Genomic DNA, 22501 nt, shown 5'->3' on the forward strand with positions numbered 1-22501 from the left:
AATTATGCTACATTAGTTTTGGCAGTACTTTCAAAAGCATATGCATTCTTAACAGTGGAATTAATAGTTGCCTTTTGGGCTTTTGGCAGTTCTTACTGAACACCTTAGCTTGTATATCAGTAGCAAGTGAATGCATTGAAGTTGTAGCTAAGTTGGAGCATTGTCACCATGCTATTTCATTTAATCTGGCAAAATACAGTTAATCATATTCAAAGGAAAACTGTGAGAAAGAGTAATAAAGAGGATGAGCTTATTGTATTAAAGGAATAGCTCTGTAGGTCCATACAATGCAAGTGAATGGTGACCAGAACTTTGAAGCTCCAAAAAGCACATAAAGGGAGCATAAAAGTAATCCATAATACTCCAGTTGTTTAATCCATGTCTTCTGAAGCGATATGATAGGTGTGGGTGAGAAACCGATAATATTTGTCCTTTTTGCTATAAATTCTCCTCCCTGCCCAGTAGGAGGCGATTTGCAAAAACAAAAGAAGAATGTGAAATGGAGATTTATAGTAAAAAAGGATTTAAATATTGATCTGATTCTCTACCACACCTATCATATCGCTTGTGAAGACATGGATTTAAGCACTGGAGTCGAATGGATTACTTTTATGATTCCCCATGCTTTTTGGACCTTCAAAGTTCTGGTCACCATTCACTTGTATGGACCTACAGAGCTGAGATATTCTTCTATAAATCTCAATTTGTGTTCAGCAGAAGAAAGTAATACTCAAGCCAACAATTGTGCTATGGTCCAAATCAGTGAGATCACATTTTTTCCCCATTCTGATGGTTGATGTGAACATTAATTGAAGCTCCTGACCCGTATCTGCATGATTGTATGCACTGTACTGCTGCCACACGATTGGCTGATTAGATAATCACATGGATGATTGTTGGTGCCAGATGGGCTGGTTTGAGTATTTCTGTAACTGCTGATCTCCTGGGATTTTCACACACAACAGTCTCTAGAATTTACACAGAATGGTGCCAAAAACAAAAAAACATCCAGTGAGCGGCAGTTCTGTGGACGGAAATGTCTTGTTGATGAGAGAGGTCAACAGAGAATGGACAGACTGGTTCAAACTGACAAAGTCTACGGTAACTCAGATAACCACTCTGTACAATTGTGGTGAGAAGAACAGCGTGCCAAAATGCTATTTTGAGATGTGGGTTGGTGCTGTTTTGGCAGCATGAGGGGGACCTACGCAATATTAGGCAGGTGGTTTTAATGTTGTGGCTGATCGGTGCAAATCATGCTCACAGGACAAGTAAACATGTAAGCTGTCAAAAACCTGGGAAAACACTGAGCCTTGTTTTTGAATATACAGTATAACTCACCAAGGCCCATTATAATAAATGGGACAATAAATTAATCTAAATTTAGAAAGAAATATGCATTTATTCTTGGTTTATCAATTCATTTTCTCCCACAATTGACTTTTAGTTAAAAAAAGAAACAGGAAGTTTACTTTATTGTTTGCAATTTTCTCTTTGGTCCTATTGACCAACTGAGCAAAATTTGTCTCTGTAGTTTCCCACCAGCTTACCAAGAATAAATCACATGCACTAACTTAAAAAAAGAATGGAAAAGGCATACAGTTTATTTCACTGGTCTATCTGAGGAGTAATATATATATATATATATATATATATATATATATATATATATATATATATATTTATCATTTAAATAGGTTAAATATTGCATCAATTGTATAATATTTGTAATTCTTTGATATCCTCAGCACAACCTGATGCAAAAACGGAACTTTTCCAGAAGCTAAAAAGGGGCGGTCACTTCGCGCGGAAGTGAAAGTAAAATGACGTCACCACGCCCCGGCGTCATGGCAGGAAATGCGGAAGCGTAGCGCGACCGAAGCGAACAAGAAAACGGTCAACATCTATTTACGAGTTTCAAAACTCGTTATAAGACGTTGGTTGAAGTCAGTTTAACGCTTGACGCTTTAGTCAGTATTGTGGGTAGGTTTTCTGTCACACAAGTTCACTGTGACTTATCGAAATACGTCAAATATGGCGAAGAATAATGTCCTCGTTGGACTGCTGGAGTGAAAGCTGATTATAATCGATATTTGTGTTCTTTCTGAGGCAGGAACTGATCTGTTGTTGGTCCGAACAATTCCTAAGCACTCTGTAAGGATCATAAGAGCTTCATCATGAGTAATATGGGGGAAGACAGTGATTGTGAAGTGGACAGGTAAATGTGTGAAGCTTTCCTCACTTCAGTCTTGTTCAACCGGCCTGTTTTCCAAGTAAATCCTGCCAAATAAAGAGTTCTCACTCAAAACATGGAGTAGAAAATGTCGTTTCATCAGATGTGCCGTCGAGTTACAGGCAGAACAAGTACTGGGACAGTTAAGCCACACTTTTAAAAGCCTTTTATAGCACTGCATTAGTTAGGACCAGTGTTGGGTAAGTTACTCAAAAAAAGTAATTAATTACTAACTACTAATTACATCTTCTACAGTGTAATTAGATTACTGTACTGCGTATTACTTATTACAAATTACTTTGAAAAATACAAGGATAGACAAGAAACTGTTATTTTAATTCTTTCAAATAAATATATAAGATAAATTATGAATGAACTGGCCAAAGAATTTAAGGGGGTTGCGTTAAATTAGAAAACATATATTTTAACATTAAAAGTTAAATTTAGATTTTAAATTCACTTTTGTTTAATATAGAATTGTTCTATAGTCTATACAGTATTTAACACAATTACATCAGAGGTAACTAATTAAATTACTGAAAAATTAAGAGTAATCCCTTACTTTACTTTTTTCAATTAAGTAATGCATTACACCCAACACTGGCCTACACAATCTCAAACCAAGTGGCATTCATTTTAACAAATAACACAGGCAGACTTTCAAGTAAAATGTTAAACAAAAAATATGTTTTTGATGTTTTATACTGTATAACTGTATCAAATGACAACTGATGCAGCATTTCAATTATTGCAGCTAGATAATAATATGTAAATGTAGTGCAACTTTTAGGTTTGCGTCACAGTAAGATGTACTATTAAATAATCATGACTCATAATAATTAAATAATTATTACTCATGAGCCAGTTTGAGTTGTCAACAGTATTCAGATCAGACCAGTCAGTGATTACATATTAGAGGTAGACCGATATATCAGTTTTACCGATTAATCGGTGCCGATAGTTGCTTTTTGCAACTATCAGTTATCAGCAAAATATATGCTGATAGTTTCTGATTTTTTTTTATTCCTCATTTCTTTATTCCTCAAGAGTAAACCTCATCTGGTGAAATGTTAGTTATATATATATATATATATATATATATACACACACACAAAACGCTTCATCTGGTGAATGTATAAGCTGTTAAAAGCTTATTTTGTTAAATACTTAAATATGGATCATTGTAATGAAGCAAGTCTATATCATTTTCAAAATAAAACGCCCCTGTGTATATCGGGCTTGTTTATAGTTAAAAGTCCCATGTAAGGCACCAAATTTTAATTTGTCTGGTTATTATTTGAGTTTTGGTTGCACAATAAAATGCTTTTGGGGTTTTATTCATTTTAGACTCTTGTAGCCTCAATGTTTGTGCCCGTCATAGTAAGGAAAGACTACTAAATCTTTGATCATTCTATAAATCGATGAAAAAAAAAAAACTATCGGTCGATTAATCAGTTATTAGCCCTTTCCACCACCTTAGTTATCGGTATCGGCAAAATCCACTGTAGGTCGACCTCTATTACATATCATTTGGGATGTATTACTCTGTTACAGTTATCATATTGTTATTAACAACAGGTATCATATTAACATATTATTGCATACAACATGAGTTATCAATATTTAAAGTCTATTTCTAAGAAGTCAAAGTCATTTTAAATGATGTGGTGCTTTTTTTTTTCTTTTTTTTTTGTCCAAATCTATTAAATTGTTTAAAAATATATTGCAAATGCTATTCACACACAACAATAACTTAAATACACCTCTTCTATGATGAAAATGTTTTAAAGATGTTAAAAGTCATTTTGATGTTTTTTTCTGGGGCTTAAAGTAAAAAAATGTCATGTGGTGTAACCGTCCGTAGACAGTTAAAAAAAAAAAAAGTCTCATTAAAAGCTAAAATCCTTGAAAAACAATGTTGGCATGAGAAGTGCAGAATAATCTTTTATTATTATTTCTTAAAATAAGCAGTGAAACAATTTTATTTTAAAATATGATAATTAATTGAAAAATAATTGCCTATCAAATCAAAGTCAGGTTGTGTAACCAACATGTAGGTCTCCTTTAGACCCTCGTGATTGTTTGTGGAGCTTAAAAAAACATCATTTTGTCATTTCATAAAAATATACAAAAAATGATATTTTATTATATGGCACATTTTGTTCGGGTCATATGGTGTAACTCTGCTGAGAAAACGTATTTTTATCATGACTAAAAAATGCATTGTATTTGTAAAAAAAAAAAAAAATAGTTTTACCTTGAAAAATATGCTTACATTTTTTTTAAATGAATGATTAAGTTGCATACACTCATGTATTCAAGGTGCACCACATGACATTTTTAAAGTCATTAAATACATTTGTTTTGGTAGAAAATGCTATAAATGTTTTTTAAAAATTTGTGAAACCAACATGGGCACAAAGATTACGTTTCTTCGAACTTGACATGTTTTAAACTAGTCTTAAACTCATTAATCGACAATTTAGAGTTTATATGATTATTTTTACATTGTACAGCTAGATGCCACCAAATAATAATATAATTCTGTCCAAAAAAATACATTAACATTTAAGGTCTAGTCCTTATTTTGAGAACGTGAGTAGCTAGTCAGATGAATGGACTATAAAAGGGAATTGGAAATATAAGAGCACTTTGATATGTTTTTCCTCATATTTGACTGTTGTTCAAAGATCATCAATAGGATTAATGCTTCATTCCCATCGCAGTAGAAACCTAATCTGCCTGATCAAATATCAAGCCAATTACTGTATAGACCTTTACTCAATATGGACTTTTGGATTCTCAAAAAATCTAGTATCAGATGTGCAAAACAACATATTTCCAAAATCGTCTAGTCAGTGTGTTTTCTGAATAACTAGTTGTTTTTAACTAGTTGTTGCCACCTGACATAAGACACATTTCTTTACTACAGTTGAAGTCAGAAGTTTTCATACACTTAGGTTAAAGTCATTAAAACTAATTTTTAACCACTTCACAGATTTCATATTCAAGTCGTTTAGGACATCTACTTTGTGCATGACATGAGTAATTTTTCCAACAATTGTTTACAGACAGATTGTTTCACTTTTAATTGACTATATCACAATTCCAGTGGGTCAGAAGCATACACTTAAGTTAACTGTGCCTTTAAGCAGCTTGGAAAATTCCAGAAAATGATGTCAAGCCTAATTTAGCTTCTGATAGGCTAATTGGAGTCAATTGGAGGTGTACCTGTGGATGTATTTTAACGCCTACCTTCAAACTCAGTGCCTCTTTGCTTGACATCATGGGAAAATCAAACGAAATCAGCCAAGACCTCAGAAAAAAGAATTATGAAACTCCACAAGTCTGGTTCATTCTTGGGAGTAATTTCCAAACACCTGAAGGTACCACGTTCATCTGTACAAACAAAAGTACGCAAGTATAAACACCATGGGACCACGCAGTCATCATACCGCTCAGGAAGGAGACGCATTCTGTCTCCTAGAGATGAATGTAGTTTGGTGCGAAAAGTGCAAATCAGTCCCAGAACAACAGCAAAGGACCTTGTGAAGATGCTGGAGGAAACAGGTAGACAAGTATCTATATCCACAGTAAAACGAGTCCTATATTGAGATAACCTGAAAGGCTGCTCAGCAAGAAAGAAGCCACTGCTCCAAACCTGCCATAAAAAAATCCAGACTACAGTTTGGAAGTGCACATGGGGACAAAGATCTTACTTTTTGGAGAAATGTCCTCTGGCCTGATGAAACAAAAATGGAACTGTTTGTCCATAATGACCATCGTTATGTTTGGAGGAAAAAGGGTGAGGCTTGTAAGCCGAAGAACACCATCCCAACCCTGAAGCATGGGGGTGGCAGCATCATGTTGTGGGGGTGCTTTGCTGCAGGAGGGACTGGTGCACTTCACAAAATAGATGGCATCATGAGGAAGGAAAATTATGTGGATATATTGATGCAACATCTCAAGACATCAGCCAGGAAGTTAAAGCTCGGTCACAAATGGGTCTTCCAAATGGACGATGACCCCAAGCATACCTCCAAAGTTGTGGCAAAATGGCTTAAGGACAACAAAGTCAAGGTATTGGAGTGGCCATCACAAAGCCCTGACCTCAGTCCGAATTTGAGGGAAGAACTGAAAAAGCATGTGCGAGCAAGGAGGCCAACAAACCTGACTCAGTTACACCAGTTCTGTCTGGAGGAATGGGCCAAAATTCCAGCAACTTATTGTGAGAAGCTTGTGGAAGGATACCCAAAACATTTGACCCAAGTTAAACAATTTAAAGGCAATGCTACCAAATACTAACAAAGTGTATGTAAACTTCTGACCCACTGGGGATGTGATGAAAGAAATAAAAGCTGAAATAAATCATTCTCTCTACTATTATTCTGACATTTCACATTCTTAAAATAAAGTAGTGATCCGAACTGACCTAAGACAGGGAATGTTTTCTACGATTAAATGTCAGGAATTGTGAAAAACTGAGTTTAAATGTATTTGTCTAAGGTGTATGTAAAATTCTGACTTCAACTGTATATGTTGACACTGAGTGCAGCCCTTCAATAGAATAACTGACAGATAGTTATCAAATTAATGGGCTAACGTTTTACTGGTTAGAATACATGGCTATTTTTTAATGGCCATCAATGGAGAAACTTTTTTTTTGCCCACAAAGCAGGGGAAAGTTGTAATGTCATGGGCAAATTTCAGGAGTATATGTTTCAGGTGCTGTCATATTAAGTATTTTAACTTTGATGTTAATGTTGTGTTAAGGATCATGGTGGGCCGGCCGCCTAGCAGTTATGGCTCCATGATGAGTGAAGATCATGAAGATCTCGATGACTTTGATGAGCCTCCAGTACAAACGCTCAAAGTCAGTCTGGGAGCACAGACAGGGTACGCTTATACACACACACACACACAAGCATTTGAGAGTCACTGAAACTGGTGCCTTTTCCATTTTGAAAAGTGCATTTCTGTAAGATTTTAACAGTATTCTGTCAGACAAAGATTTTTTTTTAGTGCTAAGCTAAATGAATAAAATTAATGTGTTAACTTGTGACGAGGTGGAACTTTTGAATCCAAAAATACTGCAACTCTCCTTATCAAGGTTCTGCCTCCTATGATTAGCATTCAAGAGTCAACAATATGTTTTTCTCTCTCTTTAATAGTGGAAAAATATTAAATGCTATTTTTTCTGACTATTTTATGTGATAGGGTGGATATATTATTCTTGACCAGTCTTGTCAAGCATGAAAAAATAAAACAAATTGTTATTTTAAATGAGTACAACTTGCCAACTTTTGAACTTGGCTTTTCTTAAAAATCAAATGATGTTTCCTCTTCATTATGTAATTGAAAATGAAAATTCACTATTGTTTTGAGGTAAGTGGTGTAACGGTGGAATCGAAATGCATAGAAAATAATCTGAAGCTGATACATTAACCGGTTTTTATAATGGGTTTTAGTGTTAATTCCCAAAATAAATTAATTAATTAAAAAAAAAAAAAAATATATATATATATATATATAAAATATACACATATATATATATATATATATATATATATATATATATATATATACACACACACACACACACACACACACATATATACACACACACACACACACACACATATATATATATATATATACACACACACACACACATATATATATGTATATTACACACACACACACACACACACACACACATATACATATATATATATATACACACACACACGTGTGTGTGTATATATATATGTGTGTGTGTGTGTAATATATATGTGTGTGTGTGTGTAATATATGTGTGTGTGTATATGTATATATATATATATATATATATATATATATATATATATATATATATATATATTTCTATGAGAAGCTATACAGACATGAAAAATGCGTTTACTACTTTATTTACAAATACTTTTTACATAATATGTTGATAGAAAAAAATATAATTAATTTTGAATGTATTTAGGCTTGAAATTCACTTAACGCCAAATTTTTGTGTTAGTGAACACATTGTACTCATTTCATGAAATGACTTGTGTAGTTTGAGTATTTATTTCATGTGTATGTGTGTTTTACAGGGTCAGACTGTATCGCTCAGAATCACCAGAGACAGCGATTACTGAGCGTACACACACAAATCGGTCCAGTGTTCACAAAGAGGGAGTGTTCTTGAACGAACATACCAGCAGCGTGGAGGCATTTTTGACCCAACAGAGGTACATATAGATCTTGGAAAACTCTTACTTGACTTAAAACTATTGTGCCAGATTTGAATCACTTAGAGTAATGAGAAGCACCCTCTTTTTGCTTTGGTGTCGTGAGGTTCTCTTTCACAATTCTTATTTTTCAGCATTGACAGAGAGCCTACAACACTGGAGCCGCTGCAGAGCGACTTGAGAACTGACGTTATAAGAACAGAGCGAGAAACAGAGGAAGAACACCTTGAGAGACAAATGGAGTTCAATGAGAGAGACACAGAGGAGGTTAATGAGGGAGACATGCAAGTGGAGCAGAATAAACAAGACGTTCAGGAGGAGAGCAATGAAAGAGAAATGGATGATGATTTTGATGAAATTGTTGTAGATTTGGGCTTCTCAGAATCTGAGCCTCCCCCTCACCCTCCAGAAGGCGTCGGTCTACAGTTTCAACACCCGCACCGCTCCCTCACCCTGCGTCATGTATTAATGGTGAGCATATGTGACATATACATTTTATGATGTACATTGTATTGCTTTTTAAAGCCCTACTGAACGAAACTGAAGAGTTTGCTTCTAAGGTGAGAGATTTAATATATATAATAGTGGTTGACCAAAATGGGCTTTTGGCTATTACTTTAAAGTGCACTTTTACATGACCAATGCCAGTATTGATATCTTTAGAGCAGGGTGGCCAATGGTGCATGTTTATTCAGAACAACTGTAATCTGCAGGATTACTGGTGGTTAAGGCTGCCATTTTAACATGGAAATTCAGAGTGAATAATTGTATAAGAATAACGCGTAAAAAATTAACGCAGTTAATCATGTCCCCGGACCGTAATAAGGAATATTCCTATCATCGGAGAATTGAAAGCTTGAAGTAGCACCTGTATTCTGCAGGGGGCAGTAAGCAAATCTCCAGCTGTATAGGCAACGCTCAGCTGTACAAAGAACAATCCACATGCCAGGCTTGCTTGACACTAGCGATGGCACAAGATGAGGACGTGTTTTCAAACACAGCTGGATGGAGTGGAATTTCCAATGCAGGGATCTCGAGACGTGTTTTCTTTTCTTTTTTTTTTTTAATCCCCTTTTCTCCCCAGTTTGGAATGCCCAATTCCCACTACTTAGTAGGTCCTCGTGGTGGCACGGTTACTCACCTCAATCCCGGTGGCAGAGGATAAATCACAGTTGCCTCCGCTTCTGAGACCGTCAATCCGTGCATCTTATCACGTGGCTTGCTGTGCATGATACCACGGAGACTCACAGCATGTGGAGGCTCATGCTACTCTCTGTGATCCACGTACTACTTACCACACGCCCACTGAGAGTGAGAACCACTGATCGCGACTACGAGGAGGTTACCCCATGTGACTCTACCCTCCCTAGCAACCAGGCCAATTTGGTTGCTTAGGAGACCTGTCAAAACGTGTTTTCTAAGTTTGAATCTACGTTTAACTTGACACAGCAACCTAAAAACACTTTTAATGATGCATTACGACCAAAATGAGATGCTCCAAAGCGTTCGTCTGATGTATGTGTACATTTGCCTAGAAAAGCCCTTATAATAAATCTGTCTCTGACAGATTGACGAGTTCAGCTGCAAAATGGATTGCTGTGGACTGTTGGCCAATGATAGGCTTATGTTCAATAATATGGAAATAAACAATAAATTGCCTTTTTTAAAGCCACTGTTTATATTGTCTTATCAGTGCTTCACTTGTCTGCCACAATAATGTCATGCATTTTAATTAACTGAATTATTATTTGTATTATATGTATTATTTTTAATATTATTTAATAATTAGATATTGAGTTATTGTTATTTTGTGGGGCCTCCAGCAAATATTTATGCATGTATTATTTGCAATTAATTTGATTTAATTAATTGGCATATCAGGCAATTAATTCAATTTTTAAAAGAATTATCGATTTAGAGATATAATAATGCATTTTATTATAAGCCCCAGAATACTGTGATTTATCTGTCAAAATGTTTAAAATTCCCATCTCTAGTCAGGACTAATATCTCTTGTTCATGTTTGTGTGTCTATCTCTCTCTCTAATCTAGGCCATGGTGAAAAGCCTTCGTCCACTCAAGCCAGGAGAGTTGACTTATTTTAAACGTAGTCTGTGCAGCCACTACAGATTCGAGCATGACTATGCAACAATTGCTGAAATTTCTGATGCTCTGGATCTGGCTGATAAATTGATTGAGCTCTGTGGAATGGGAGAAGCTATATATCTCACTATACGATCACTCGAAAACATCCAAAAGGATGATCTGGCCAACACTCTGAGGAAGACCTGTAGAAGAGGTACAGATGCATTTACACCAGTGTTTCCCAACCACTGTGCCACATGAAAGATTGTCAGGTGTGCTGTGGAAAATGATCAAATTATACAAAATATATAAATACATAAAAATAAAAAAAACATTAATTTGCAAGAACAAATCTACAAATTAGAAGCAATTTTTTTGTTTTTTCATTACCCAAGTAGCGCTTTTGCCACATGTGACCTCATTATAGAGCGTACCTACGTGACTTGTGTTTTTTGCATAGCCGAATTTCAGACATTACGAGTAAATGAAGGTGCATTGCTTATATTATTTGCAGTTTAATATTTAGTTACAGCTAAATTTAGACTAATAAAAGACATGTTCCCTGCTGCAATTTAATTGTATGCCACACCTTCAAACATCATTTTTGAATGATTATTTTATTAATTATTTTTTTTTAAGATTCATGAAATTGAATTTAGCAAAAACAAAATTTGTAATGATTACTGCCCAGGTTAACATTCCAGATATACAGCTGTGGAAAAAATTTAGACCACTCCAGATGTTTCTTAAACCAGCATCTCTGCATGTATGGCAGCCATTGAAAGACTTGTAGAGAGCATGCCAAGATGCATGAAAGCTGTGATTGAAAATCAGAGTTATTCCACCAAATACTGATTTCTGAACATTAGTATTGTGTTGTTTAAAAATGAATATGAACTTTGCATTATTCGAGGTCTGAAAACACTGCATCTTTTTTGTTATTTTGACCAGTTGTCATTTTCTGCAAATAAATGCTCTAAATGACAATATTTTTATTTGGAATTTGGGAGAAATGTTGTCAGTACTTTATAGAATAAAACAAAAATGTTAATTTTACTCAAACACATACCTATAAATAGTAAATCCAGAGAAACTGATAATTTTGCAGTGGTCTCAGTTTTTTCCAGAGCTGTATATTGGATTCAGTAATTGGTTGCTATTGTAATTTAGTGTGATTCTGAACAATACCAACTGAAAAATACATGATTATGATATTTGCTGGATATTAATTGGTGTTTTTTTTTTTTTCCAGCACTGTCTATTTTCTGCTACAGTATCACTGTCTATTTCCTGTATGCCTAAAGTACTTTGTATACCCTATTGAGAACTTTAAAAATTAAACACATTATTATTAGTATTAAACACATTGTAGGCCTGTTGCACTGCACTTAAGCAAATAAATGCATGCACAAACAGTCGGCTCATCATAACATTGCATATAAGCACTTCAGTCTGTAAAACAATGAATTGCTTGTCTCAAGTCTCTCATTTTCTGTTGTTCTGTTTCTTTCTAGCCTTGTTACAGCATGAACTGAGACTGACCCATGAAAGGCGATATTACTCTCTTTATGAAGGCCGTTGTCGGCCTGGTCAGCAGCGGTTCATAAGCGACGTCTACGTTGAACCTCTAACAGTCATCAGAGGCGACGGGGACCCTGTCAACACTGAACATGAGGTCAGACAGATACAATGTACGGTCCAGGAGACCATGATCAGGGCTGCTGACATATTTCGACCCCTCCCCAATGAGCAGGAAACAGTCCGTACTGTCATGATGACCGGAGTTCCTGGTTCGGGACTGACGGTCGCTGTGAATAAGTTTATTATTGATTGGATGGAGGGGAAAACCAATCAGGACTTTCAGTTTGTATTCCCGCTGCCAGGTAAGGAGCTACACCTTGGGAAAGAGGGTGACCAGACCTTCCTAGAGATGCTTGCTACCTTTTTCGCCGAAGCCGAAGACATCAGATTCATAGAAAAGGATGATTGCTTAAGTCTCTTCATCATTGATGCTCTAGATCTTTGTCATTATCCACTGGACTTCCAAAACAACGAGACTGTTACAAGCGTTCGCACCAAAGCATCCGTGGAGACCCTGATTATCAGCTTGATCAAGGGTACAATGCTTCCTCACGCCCGAGTTTGGATCACTAGCCACAGAACTGCTGCTCACAAAATTCCCCCACAGTTCATCAGCAGGTTTGTAGAGTTGAGAGGATTTACAGATGAACAGAAGGAGATCTACTTCACCAAGAGAACCAGCGAGCCCCAGCTTGGTAGGAAAGTTTTTAACCACATGAAGCGTTCCAGAGCTCTCCAAATCATCTGCCACCTTCCTCTCTTTAGTTGGATGGTGGCGTACATCTTCGAACGATCATTCCGCGACCCTAAATTTGGTGAACACCCACCTGGCATCACAAATTTCTATCCACAGTATGTCATTGTCCAGATGAACCGATCGTTTGAGAGGTACCGAGGATCAAGTGTAGAGGCACAACGATGGAAGGATGAAGATAAGATGTTTCTCGAGAAGATGGGGAAGATGGCATTTCGCATGCTTCAAGATGGACGGGAAACATTCAGCGTCGATGATTTACATGCCGTGGATCTGAAATATGAAGATTTGTGCACTCGGGATGAAATAACCACCGAGGTCAAACGTACCAGTGAAGACCAGCGGACGTGGCTCTTTAAGTTTGTGCACTATACTTTTCTGGAGTTCATGGCGGCGATGTACGCATACGTGGCATTCAGGAAACATGGAAAAAATGTGTTTGAATCGAAAAACCCGTTATCCAAGATGTTAAGCAAGGATCGTCCAATGATTGAGCTGTACCGTCCAGCAATCGACCGTGCACTGAGCTCCCAGAACGGTCACCTGGACATGTTTCTGCGGTTCCTGGTCGGATTAATAACGCCAGGAACCGAGGGACACCTACGTGGATACCTGCTCAATCACTACCATCCGAAACCCAAAGGAACGGAGGAAGTGGTCAAATACATCCACAAAAAGATCAAGGAAAATGTCCATCCTGACAGGTGCAGGAACCTGGAATTGTGTCTGGTGGAACTGGAAGAAGGCAAAAATGACAGCTGAGAAGAAAAAGGCGGGAAAGTGTCTCTTGAGCTGCACCTTACGTCTGGGACTATTGGATACATTTGACATCATGGGACAGTAAAACACTAAACTAAACAGTGTCCTGGACAAATATACCAATGAAAGGGGTAGTTCCCTTAAAAATGTTACTTTGGTCATCTTTTACTCTCCCTTGTGACGTTCCAAACTCGTATGAATTTCTTTCTTCTGTGAAACACCAATGGACACGATTGAAGAATGTTAACGTAATGCTTTCCCATACAATGAAAACACTGTATGGATATTAAATTTGAGAGCTTTGGTGGAGAAGAAGATTTTCAACGAATAACGACAAAATATCTCCTTTTGTGTTTCACGCAAGAAAGAAACCCATGTGGGCTTAGAACAACAAAGGTGAATAGATGATGTAAGAATTTTCATTTTTGGGTGAATTATTCCTGTATGTCTTTTTGGTGCTGAGAACAGAAGACGATGATGTTCTGATGATGTTTTTGCATCAGTCCTTTTCTAAAAAACAAACAAAACTACTAACAAATGTTACCTGCAGCTGATGAAGAATAAGAGGATTTGAATAGACAATAATAGAACAATAAATAAAATAATTGCGTGCATACAGCTTTTTTTAGAGCTTCCAAAGGGTCCGGCATACACTATTGATCAACAAACACTGCTTATCAGATTATCCAGTAGTACCCAAAGCAAAAGGCAAAACTGTATTAGCTGTAGGGCTTGGCAAAATAGCAAAAAAATTATATGATTTGATGATATTCGAGATATATACACACACACACACACACACACACACTGTATATTTATATATGTGTATATAATTCATGTATTTGCTCTGAAATGGCTTTAAAGGGATATTCCAGGTTCAATACAAGTTAAGTTCCTTTGACAACATTTGTGGCATAATGTTGATTACCACGAAAATTAATTTAGACTTTTTTCTTTTTGTTTAAAAAAAAAAATCAAGGTTACAGTGAGGCACTTACAGTGGAAGTGAATGGGGACAATCCATGAATTTTAAAATACTGTTTCAAAAGTATAGCCACAAGATGTAAACAATTTGTGTGTTAACTTGATTTTAGGGTGATAAAATCACTTTTCTGTGTAAAGTTGAAGTCAATTTTACAACTTCATTGCCATGATGAGGTGTAAACTCTAAAACAACCGTAAAAACGATGATTTAATCAACTTTACAGCTTTTTTTTCTTCTCTCCCCTTTTCTCCCCAATTTGGAATGCCCAATTCCCAATGCACTCTAAGTCCTCATGGTGGCATAGTAATTCGCCTCAATCCGGGTGGCGGAGGACAAATCTCAGTTGCCTCCGTGTCTGAGATCATCAGTCTGCGCATCTTATTACGTGACTTGTTTAGCGCGTTACTGTGTGTGGAGGCTTCACACTATTCTCCGCGGCATCCACGCAGAACTCACCACGCGCCCCACTGAGAGCGAGAACCACATTATAGCGACCACGAGGTTACCCCATGTGACTCTACCCTCCCTAGCAACCGGGCCAATTTGGTTGCTCAGGAGACCTGGCTGGAGTCACTCAGCACACCCTGGATTCGAACTCGCGTCTAGTAAGCATCTTTACTCGCTGAGCTACCCAGACCCCCCTTATTTCTGACTTTTAAAAATTGGCCCCCACTTCAATTGTAGGTGCCTCATTGTGAACCCAGATATTTGTTTTCTTTTCTTTTAGGGAGGTACGAGTCAAAACTTTTTTTTTGTGGTAATCTTATGCCACAAATGCTGTTGATTGAGCTTAACTTGTATTGAACCCAAAATGTTCTCTCACTGTTTACATTCATGTAGACGTATATGACCGTTTGTATTAATACCTCACCAAGACAGGCATTTTCATTGAATATTTTAATGCATTTTACCACTTGGTCATGTATCCGCGGTACCTCTGCGAGCACTCCCGAATCACACGCGCACAGAGCGCACACACATAAGCCACCTGTCAATCAGTCAAACGCGCTGGTACCAAAATAATGAAATAAAAAGTAATCTTTAAGTTTCCCGTTATTTGTATAGTTTATTTCTCACTCTTATTAGACCTGTTAAGGCAGTCAACCAGTGGTTGTCTTATAATGGACATAATAAACACCTCTGGCACAGAGTAAAAGATCGATCTTGTTATTTTAAGAATTTATGGAATCATTCAAAAGAAGATCGCAAATTATCGTTTTTTTTTTTTTTACCCAGCCTTAGCTAAATATCATCATATCGTTTTCATATATTCAATATATTACCGAGCCCTAGTAAACAGTTAATATGGTTATTCAGTTACGTTTGTGTGTTTCACTATGCCGTTTAGACAAGTATACTGAATGGAGACATTCATTTAGGTGTGTGTTTTAATGTTCCTATGATGTTACTGAATGGATACGCAGACTTCATTTGAGAATGCAGATTTTTTCCCAACATTATGAATATGGCCTTGCATAGAAATCATGTTGCATTCAACTGTGTAACAGGCATGTTTGTAAAATGAGCATTTGTTATTTTTCAGGTTCATCACAAAATATTGATAAGATGGATTTCTTTGTGTCATTGCTTCACATTTATGCTCCAGAAATAAATCATGTAGTTACCGATTCAGAAATCTTTGAAAAGTCTTGAGACGTGCGGAATGGTATTTGAGTTGAATGGATTTGGGCCACTATGGTATTTAATGTATATTTTCTGGGCTGCAGAGCCCAATGTTGTGAGCTCAAGTCCTGCAAAGGGCTTTTTATGATTTATCACCATTGTGTTCTTTAGCAAGATGCCCTAGGGAGATTGTCCCTGTAATAACAATGTGCTGCCAATTGTGAAAGCATTTGCTAAAAATGAATAATAAACATGTCCTCTTGTAGTGGTGAATAGATGCATTTATTCCACTAATGAAAACAAAATATTTACTGTAGAAAGATGTTTCCTAGTGCACATTCAGTCGGCTTCCAGTAGGCTTAATAAGCTACTTTTCCTGATATTTAATTAGGATCTTATACATTTTGAAATGTCCTCTAGTACAATAGTCAGTGATGCGAACTACTCACTTTTTGGCTAAAGTAAATTTTGTTCTTAAGCTAATTTTCCCAGATTGTTTGATAAAAATGTCTACATTTTATTAGAATCAATTAAAAGGATACTTTTAATCTTAAACACTTAAGCTTTAAATACAACAACTACAGAAATCCACTGAAAATATACCCCTGGAACACTTGCTATGACTTTTCCACCTTACGTTTGCATACGTTTTTGCTTCCCTGAATAGAATCTTTAGATGTGAAAGGAATATTCCGGGTTCAATACAAGTTAAGCTCAATCGACAGCATTTGTGGCATACATGTAGCATGTTGATTACCACAAAAATTCATTTTGGCTTGCCCCTCTAAAAAAAAAAAGGGCACTTACAATGGAAGTGAATGGGGCCAATTTTTGAACGTTAAAATGCTCAGTTTCAAAAGTATAGCCACAAGACAAACAATATTTTATTGCTCCTATTTCATTTATATTTTTCATGGAAAAGGGACATTTTCTGCTTGTTATTTGCAGCACCTTTCAGATATAATAGAGTGCATTGTTCAAAATGTAGTATTTATGAGTTTAAAGAGTAAATAATTATTTTCAGATGCTTGCACATATCATCCTGGAGTTCCTGTGTTTCATGATGCACTAAAGGTGAGTTTTATATATATATATATATATATATATATATATATATAATTAACACTTTCCATAATAGGTTCAATGTTACATAAATTGCACATTAATATAATTAATTACAGTTGCGATAGTGGAAAATGACGGACTAATAACAGACATAAGTCCACATGATGAACATGTTCTTTAGTATTATTCTGAATAATAATAATAACATTGTAATATGAATACTCCAACAGTAATTGTGACCTTAAAATGAAACGTATTAACCATATTTGTTACCATTTGTTTTAGTTTTTCGAGTTGTTTTCATTTAAATGTTTTTATCATGGTTTATTTAACTTTTATTAATCTTCAGGGTTGGTCGTGTTGTAAGCGACAGACAACAGCCTTCTCAGATTTTCTTAGTATGGTGGCAAGTGACTCCAATTCTTAGAGAGACATCAGTGTAATTCCAACATGATTCAAATAAAATGTTCCTTATTAGAATGCACATACGTTTACACGACAACGTTGTCAAAACGATCCCCATTCACACAGATCCGTGAAAACAACTAAAAACGCTGTATTATGCATGCCAGGCCAGTAGTTGGCGATGTCACTTTGTAAAGAAACACTACGCGCCTGCACACATAAGCATTCTTCCACAGAGCGGTGAATACAAACAATGAAGATGGCGAAAGCATCGAGCAATTTTGTCTGGACGGACGATGAGGTTGCTTTATTACTACAACCTGACCCTGGACTATAAAGCGGCAAAATGTCTTGAAATGTTTTGAAGTACTCGCGCGCGTGCACATGACGTCATCGTTTTCAAAAACTTGCACTTTAAAACCCGTTTTCAAAAGTTTGCGTTTTCAGGCCCCAAAACTCTGTTGTCGTGTAAACGAACAGTCAAAACGCATAAAGTTTTCCATTTTTAGTTGAAAACGTTGTCGTGTAAATGGCCCCTAAATCAAGTCCATCTAGAAAGTTGCCTAAAAATCAATATCTAGAAATAGTCATGTTTATCTAGAAAGTATTTTTAGCATATCAATCAGTTCGTATGTATAACCATAAACACTGCAGATAGAGTCCAGATATCAGAAAGATGTCAGTGTAGTTGAAAACGCTAGAAGCAAAAAGCTCAGTTTAAAATAATGATGTCAGTCAGTGCTGTGAGCACGCGGCACCCTCTAACGGTACACGCTGATCAGAGCAGAGCATGAAATATCGCTGTTTGTCAAAATGATCACTTCGCTTCTAAATGTTGTCTATAAGTGCAGTACATTTGAAACACGTAACGGAACAAAGCAATAATTAGGAAATACTTATCTGAATCATCATCGTAAAAGGAGATGTGGATAATTCTCCCATTTATATTCTATCCATTATATGATTTGATCTGAAACGCCCATAACTGTCACGTATGTTCTAACATTTTCTTATAAACATACATTTCTGTTGACATATCAGAAAATGTAGCTTAGTGCTTCATGACTAACACAACTTACACTGAACATAGTTATTTTTTGATTAAGCCGGTGTAAACATGCATGATGGACAAAGTCTACCTACAATCACACTGTACAATCGTACTGGAAATGTTACCAGCTTTGATATCGGTCTCCGTGTTGTTAACCTATGTTACGTTGGAGTGCGCAGCCATGCATATTTCCACACATGTACTTGCTTGTTTTGATTATTGGGTGGGTTACCTCCTCCCATCACCCCCCCCGGAATCTACACCACTGTGTGTACTCCAGCATTATTCCAGCTTTTGAGTTCAACAAAAAGAGGAAGCCAATGCAATGAAAGGGTGAAGCCCAAAAGACAATACTTAGGCAATGCACAAATCATAATCTTCAATTTATGAATGTGTGAAAATAAAAACAACACAGTTAAAATTACAATAAATGCAAGTGGTCTAATTGAAATGGAATGCTGTGGTGCACATTTGAATCGCATATTATTATTGTTTTTGTTGTTGTTGTGATGGTGATTCCCTCTCCATTAATAAAGCAATAAATGCTTTATTATGTGTGATGACTGAAGGTTTTGGGCTTTAAAATAACTGCAATTTGGAACTCACTTTTAAATCATTCATATGTGTTTGGATCAACCCTTTAGTTTAGCCACCATGATTGCTCTCCCTTTGGAGTGCCCTGTGGAGGCATCATTTATGTGGTTTGGTAAGTGTCAGCGTTGAATGATCGACTCACTCATAACACAATTGTCGCCATCTGCTGGTGCATGATAAACATACATATAAAAGAATAGCTGAGTTTGAGCATATGCTATTCAAATTCCATTAGGCCTGTAGTTTGGGAAAACATGCTACATTTACATGCTGCTTTTATTTTTTTTATTTTTGTTTTTGTTTTTGTTTTTTTGCATATGCCATAGATCAGATTTATGTATGATGTAATGATGCAATACAGAAAGGAATCACTGTATCTTTTCACTCTTTTCATGTTTACAAGATACAGTTTTTCACAAAAAGTAGGCACTGGCACCTGTCATCTTGACTTATCTCTCATAAATGCAATAGCCTGCAGAGCATTCAGGAGCGGTAATGCATATATGAGAGCACAAGTTTTGCGAGAGAACAAAATTATTTGTGAGAGAACGCAAAGTTTTGCGAGAGAACAAAATAAATTGCGAGAGAATGCAAAGTTTTGCGAAAGAACGCAAAATAATTTGCGAGAGAACAAAATTATTTGCGAGAGAACGCAAAGTTTTGCGAGAGAACAAAATAAATTGCGAGAGAATGCAAAGTTTTGCGAAAGGACCAAAATAATTTGTGAGAGAACAAAATTATTTGCGAGAGAACGCAAAGTTTTGCGAGAGTACAAAATAAATTGCGAAAGAATGCAAAATAATTTGCGAAAGAACAAAGTTTTGCAAGAGAACGCAAACTAATTGTAAGAGAATGCTAACTAAATTGTGAGAGAATGCATAGTTTCTTGGGGGAACGCAAACATTTTGTGAGTGCACGCAAAGTTTTGTGAGAGAATGCAAAAGCATTTGCTAATTTTTTTCACACTACCTTGGTCCTTTAGGGGCTCCGTAACACTCTATCTATCTACAGCGTCTGCTAATATTTTGTGCAAAACCTCGATTCCATGATTAAAAAGTAAATAAATAAATAAACTGTAAATTCAAATTAATTGAAACAATCAGCCAGCTCTATAATGGTTTATAGCTGGTCTATATAGTGTTGCTATATAGACGAAAGATGAGAAAAAAATCATGCTGTGTTGTGCTGCATAAATGTAGATTTGTGTTATCTGATAAAGTCCATTTTTTTTAACCTTGAAAGTTGTGTGCAAACTAGATATCAGAACCAAGTAAAATCCCTTCTAAATCTGCACTAAGGGTCCTCATTACAAAGAGAAGCCACTGGAACCAGTGAAACTGAAAGTGAAGATCTCAGGAGAGAAGAAAGAGTTGGAGGATCTGAAACCCAGGTTTGATGAGTACATCATCCAGGCGCCTAAACTACTGGAGTTCATTCAGAGACCCAGGTAACAACTCCTCATCTTCATCACCATTATCATCATGATCATCATCATCATTCATCCTGCTGAAATATTGTTTAGTGACATGTTATGCATGTGCATTTGTTGCAGTGCTGATGAGGCACTGGTGGAGCTGCAGCTGAAAATCGCTCCATCTTTAAACCAGGCAATTTTAAACCATTGCCTTTTTTCATTTTAACGAACTGAGGTACGGGTTGAAATATTTTCTATGGTAATTAACAGAGTGTCACAGATGCTGTTCATAGAACTCAGAAATATTCCTTTAAATTAGCAGCTTTAACTTCTGATTTCCAGAAGAGGATGGGAATGGTCAAAATTGGGACGACATGTAAAAATGGAGGCTGCTCGAAGGTTAGAAAAACACATTTGCTCTTAATCTCACAGACATGTATTCTGTGTACAGTGAGAAAATGACATTTGTTTTGGTTAAATGTACATACTGTATTAATATTATGGTGTTATGATTTCAGACTTACAAGGGACCAAAAGCCGATGAAGAAATGTGCTTATATCATCCCGGAGTGCCTATCTTTCATGAGGGTTGAGGGGCATTTACTTTGAATGAAGACGAAAAAGTTTTTTGCATCTGTGTTTGTGTTTCAGGATGAAATACTGGAGTTGCTGTAAGAGGAAGATGTCTGATTTCAACTAGTTCCTGTCACAGGAAGGCTGAAATTAAAGATCACGCCAGTGGAGGAGAGAAACGGTCAGGCTACAACACACACACACACACACACACACACACACACACACACACACACACACTATTACAAAACATCCAGTTTGTGTAACATTTATAGAACAATATAACAGAGATGGTACATTTATTATTTTAACTGCAAATCTCATGTTTGCTATATTTTTTCTGTACGGTAAGAAAGTGGCTCCCTGTAGATTTGATTGGCACCAGACAGGAAGTCAGGTGACCATGTCCATCTATGCAAAGAACCTGAACCCTGAGCTCTGTTCTGTGAACAGTAAGTAATACAGTAAGTGTATGTCATGATATAGATACGGAATGAAACGTTCTTTTGCTTACAACTGCAGCCCCACACCACTAAATGGACTATTTATACGACTTTACAGATCAAATAACACAATAATTAATACAGATAATTACTGCCTTTGGTATTACAATTTTTAGGGTCTTTGTCTGACATTCATTTGGTGACTATGGTGATGTGTGCTATCTTTTCTATTGCAACTAAAAATCTGTCTGATCTTCGAGGGAGAAAAAGAGTTTGAGCTAAAGATGAATCTGTGGGGAGTGAGTATCATAAACCTTAATTATTATCTGCTTTGCAATTTTACATGCCTAACTTTTTCATATTTGGCACTTTTGTTCATTTTAAGGACAGATAAAGTAGGATCTATACTTGAAAGTTAAAGAATAGTTCATCTAAAAATGAAAATTCTCTCTTTATTTACTCACCCTCATGCCATCCTAGATGTGTATGACTTTCTTCTGATGAAGATTTTTAGAAGAATATCTCCGCTCTGTAGGTCCATTCAATGCATGTGAACTACTGTGGTCCAAAACTTTGAAGCTCCAAAAAGCATATAAAGGCAGCATAAAAGTAATCCATACGACACCAGTGATTAAATCCACATCTTCAGAAGTGATATGATAAGCGTGGGTAAGAAGCAGGTCAATATTTAAGT

General features: G+C 36.3%; 2 protein-coding genes across 2 annotated transcripts; both read left to right on the forward strand.

Annotated features, from left to right (window-relative positions):
* Window positions 1-1848: 1848 nt before the first annotated feature.
* nlrc3l (NLR family, CARD domain containing 3-like) lies at window positions 1849-16757 on the forward strand. Its single transcript, XM_051679484.1, has 7 exons — window positions 1849-1983; window positions 2114-2218; window positions 7007-7129; window positions 8338-8475; window positions 8610-8946; window positions 10528-10774; window positions 12075-16757. Exons 2-7 carry the CDS (start codon window positions 2178-2180, stop codon window positions 13655-13657), a joined length of 2469 nt encoding a protein of 822 aa, XP_051535444.1. The 5' UTR covers window positions 1849-1983; window positions 2114-2177; the 3' UTR covers window positions 13658-16757.
* On the forward strand, window positions 15945-22267 carry LOC127429625 (cysteine and histidine-rich domain-containing protein 1-like). Its single transcript, XM_051678755.1, is given in 10 exon segments — window positions 15945-15960; window positions 17287-17336; window positions 17677-17735; window positions 20666-20824; window positions 20930-21000; window positions 21114-21190; window positions 21310-21379; window positions 21442-21546; window positions 21709-21820; window positions 22034-22267. Coding segments are annotated over 10 exon segments (912 nt in total). The 3' UTR covers window positions 22227-22267.
* Window positions 22268-22501: the final 234 nt, after the last annotated feature.

The sequence above is a fragment of the Myxocyprinus asiaticus genome, chromosome 39 (assembly GCF_019703515.2).
Source record: "Myxocyprinus asiaticus isolate MX2 ecotype Aquarium Trade chromosome 39, UBuf_Myxa_2, whole genome shotgun sequence".
In the NCBI taxonomy this organism is placed as follows: domain Eukaryota; kingdom Metazoa; phylum Chordata; class Actinopteri; order Cypriniformes; family Catostomidae; genus Myxocyprinus; species Myxocyprinus asiaticus.

Bases quoted from the DNA above. Each gene is read 5' to 3' on its own strand.
- nlrc3l (XM_051679484.1), top strand. From the start codon at position 2,178: ATGAGTAATATGGGGGAAGACAGTGATTGTGAAGTGGACAG. The intron at 8,476-8,609 runs GTACATATAGAT...CTTATTTTTCAG, and splicing joins GCATTTTTGACCCAACAGAG to CATTGACAGAGAGCCTACAA. The intron at 8,947-10,527 runs GTGAGCATATGT...TCTCTAATCTAG, and splicing joins CCCTGCGTCATGTATTAATG to GCCATGGTGAAAAGCCTTCG.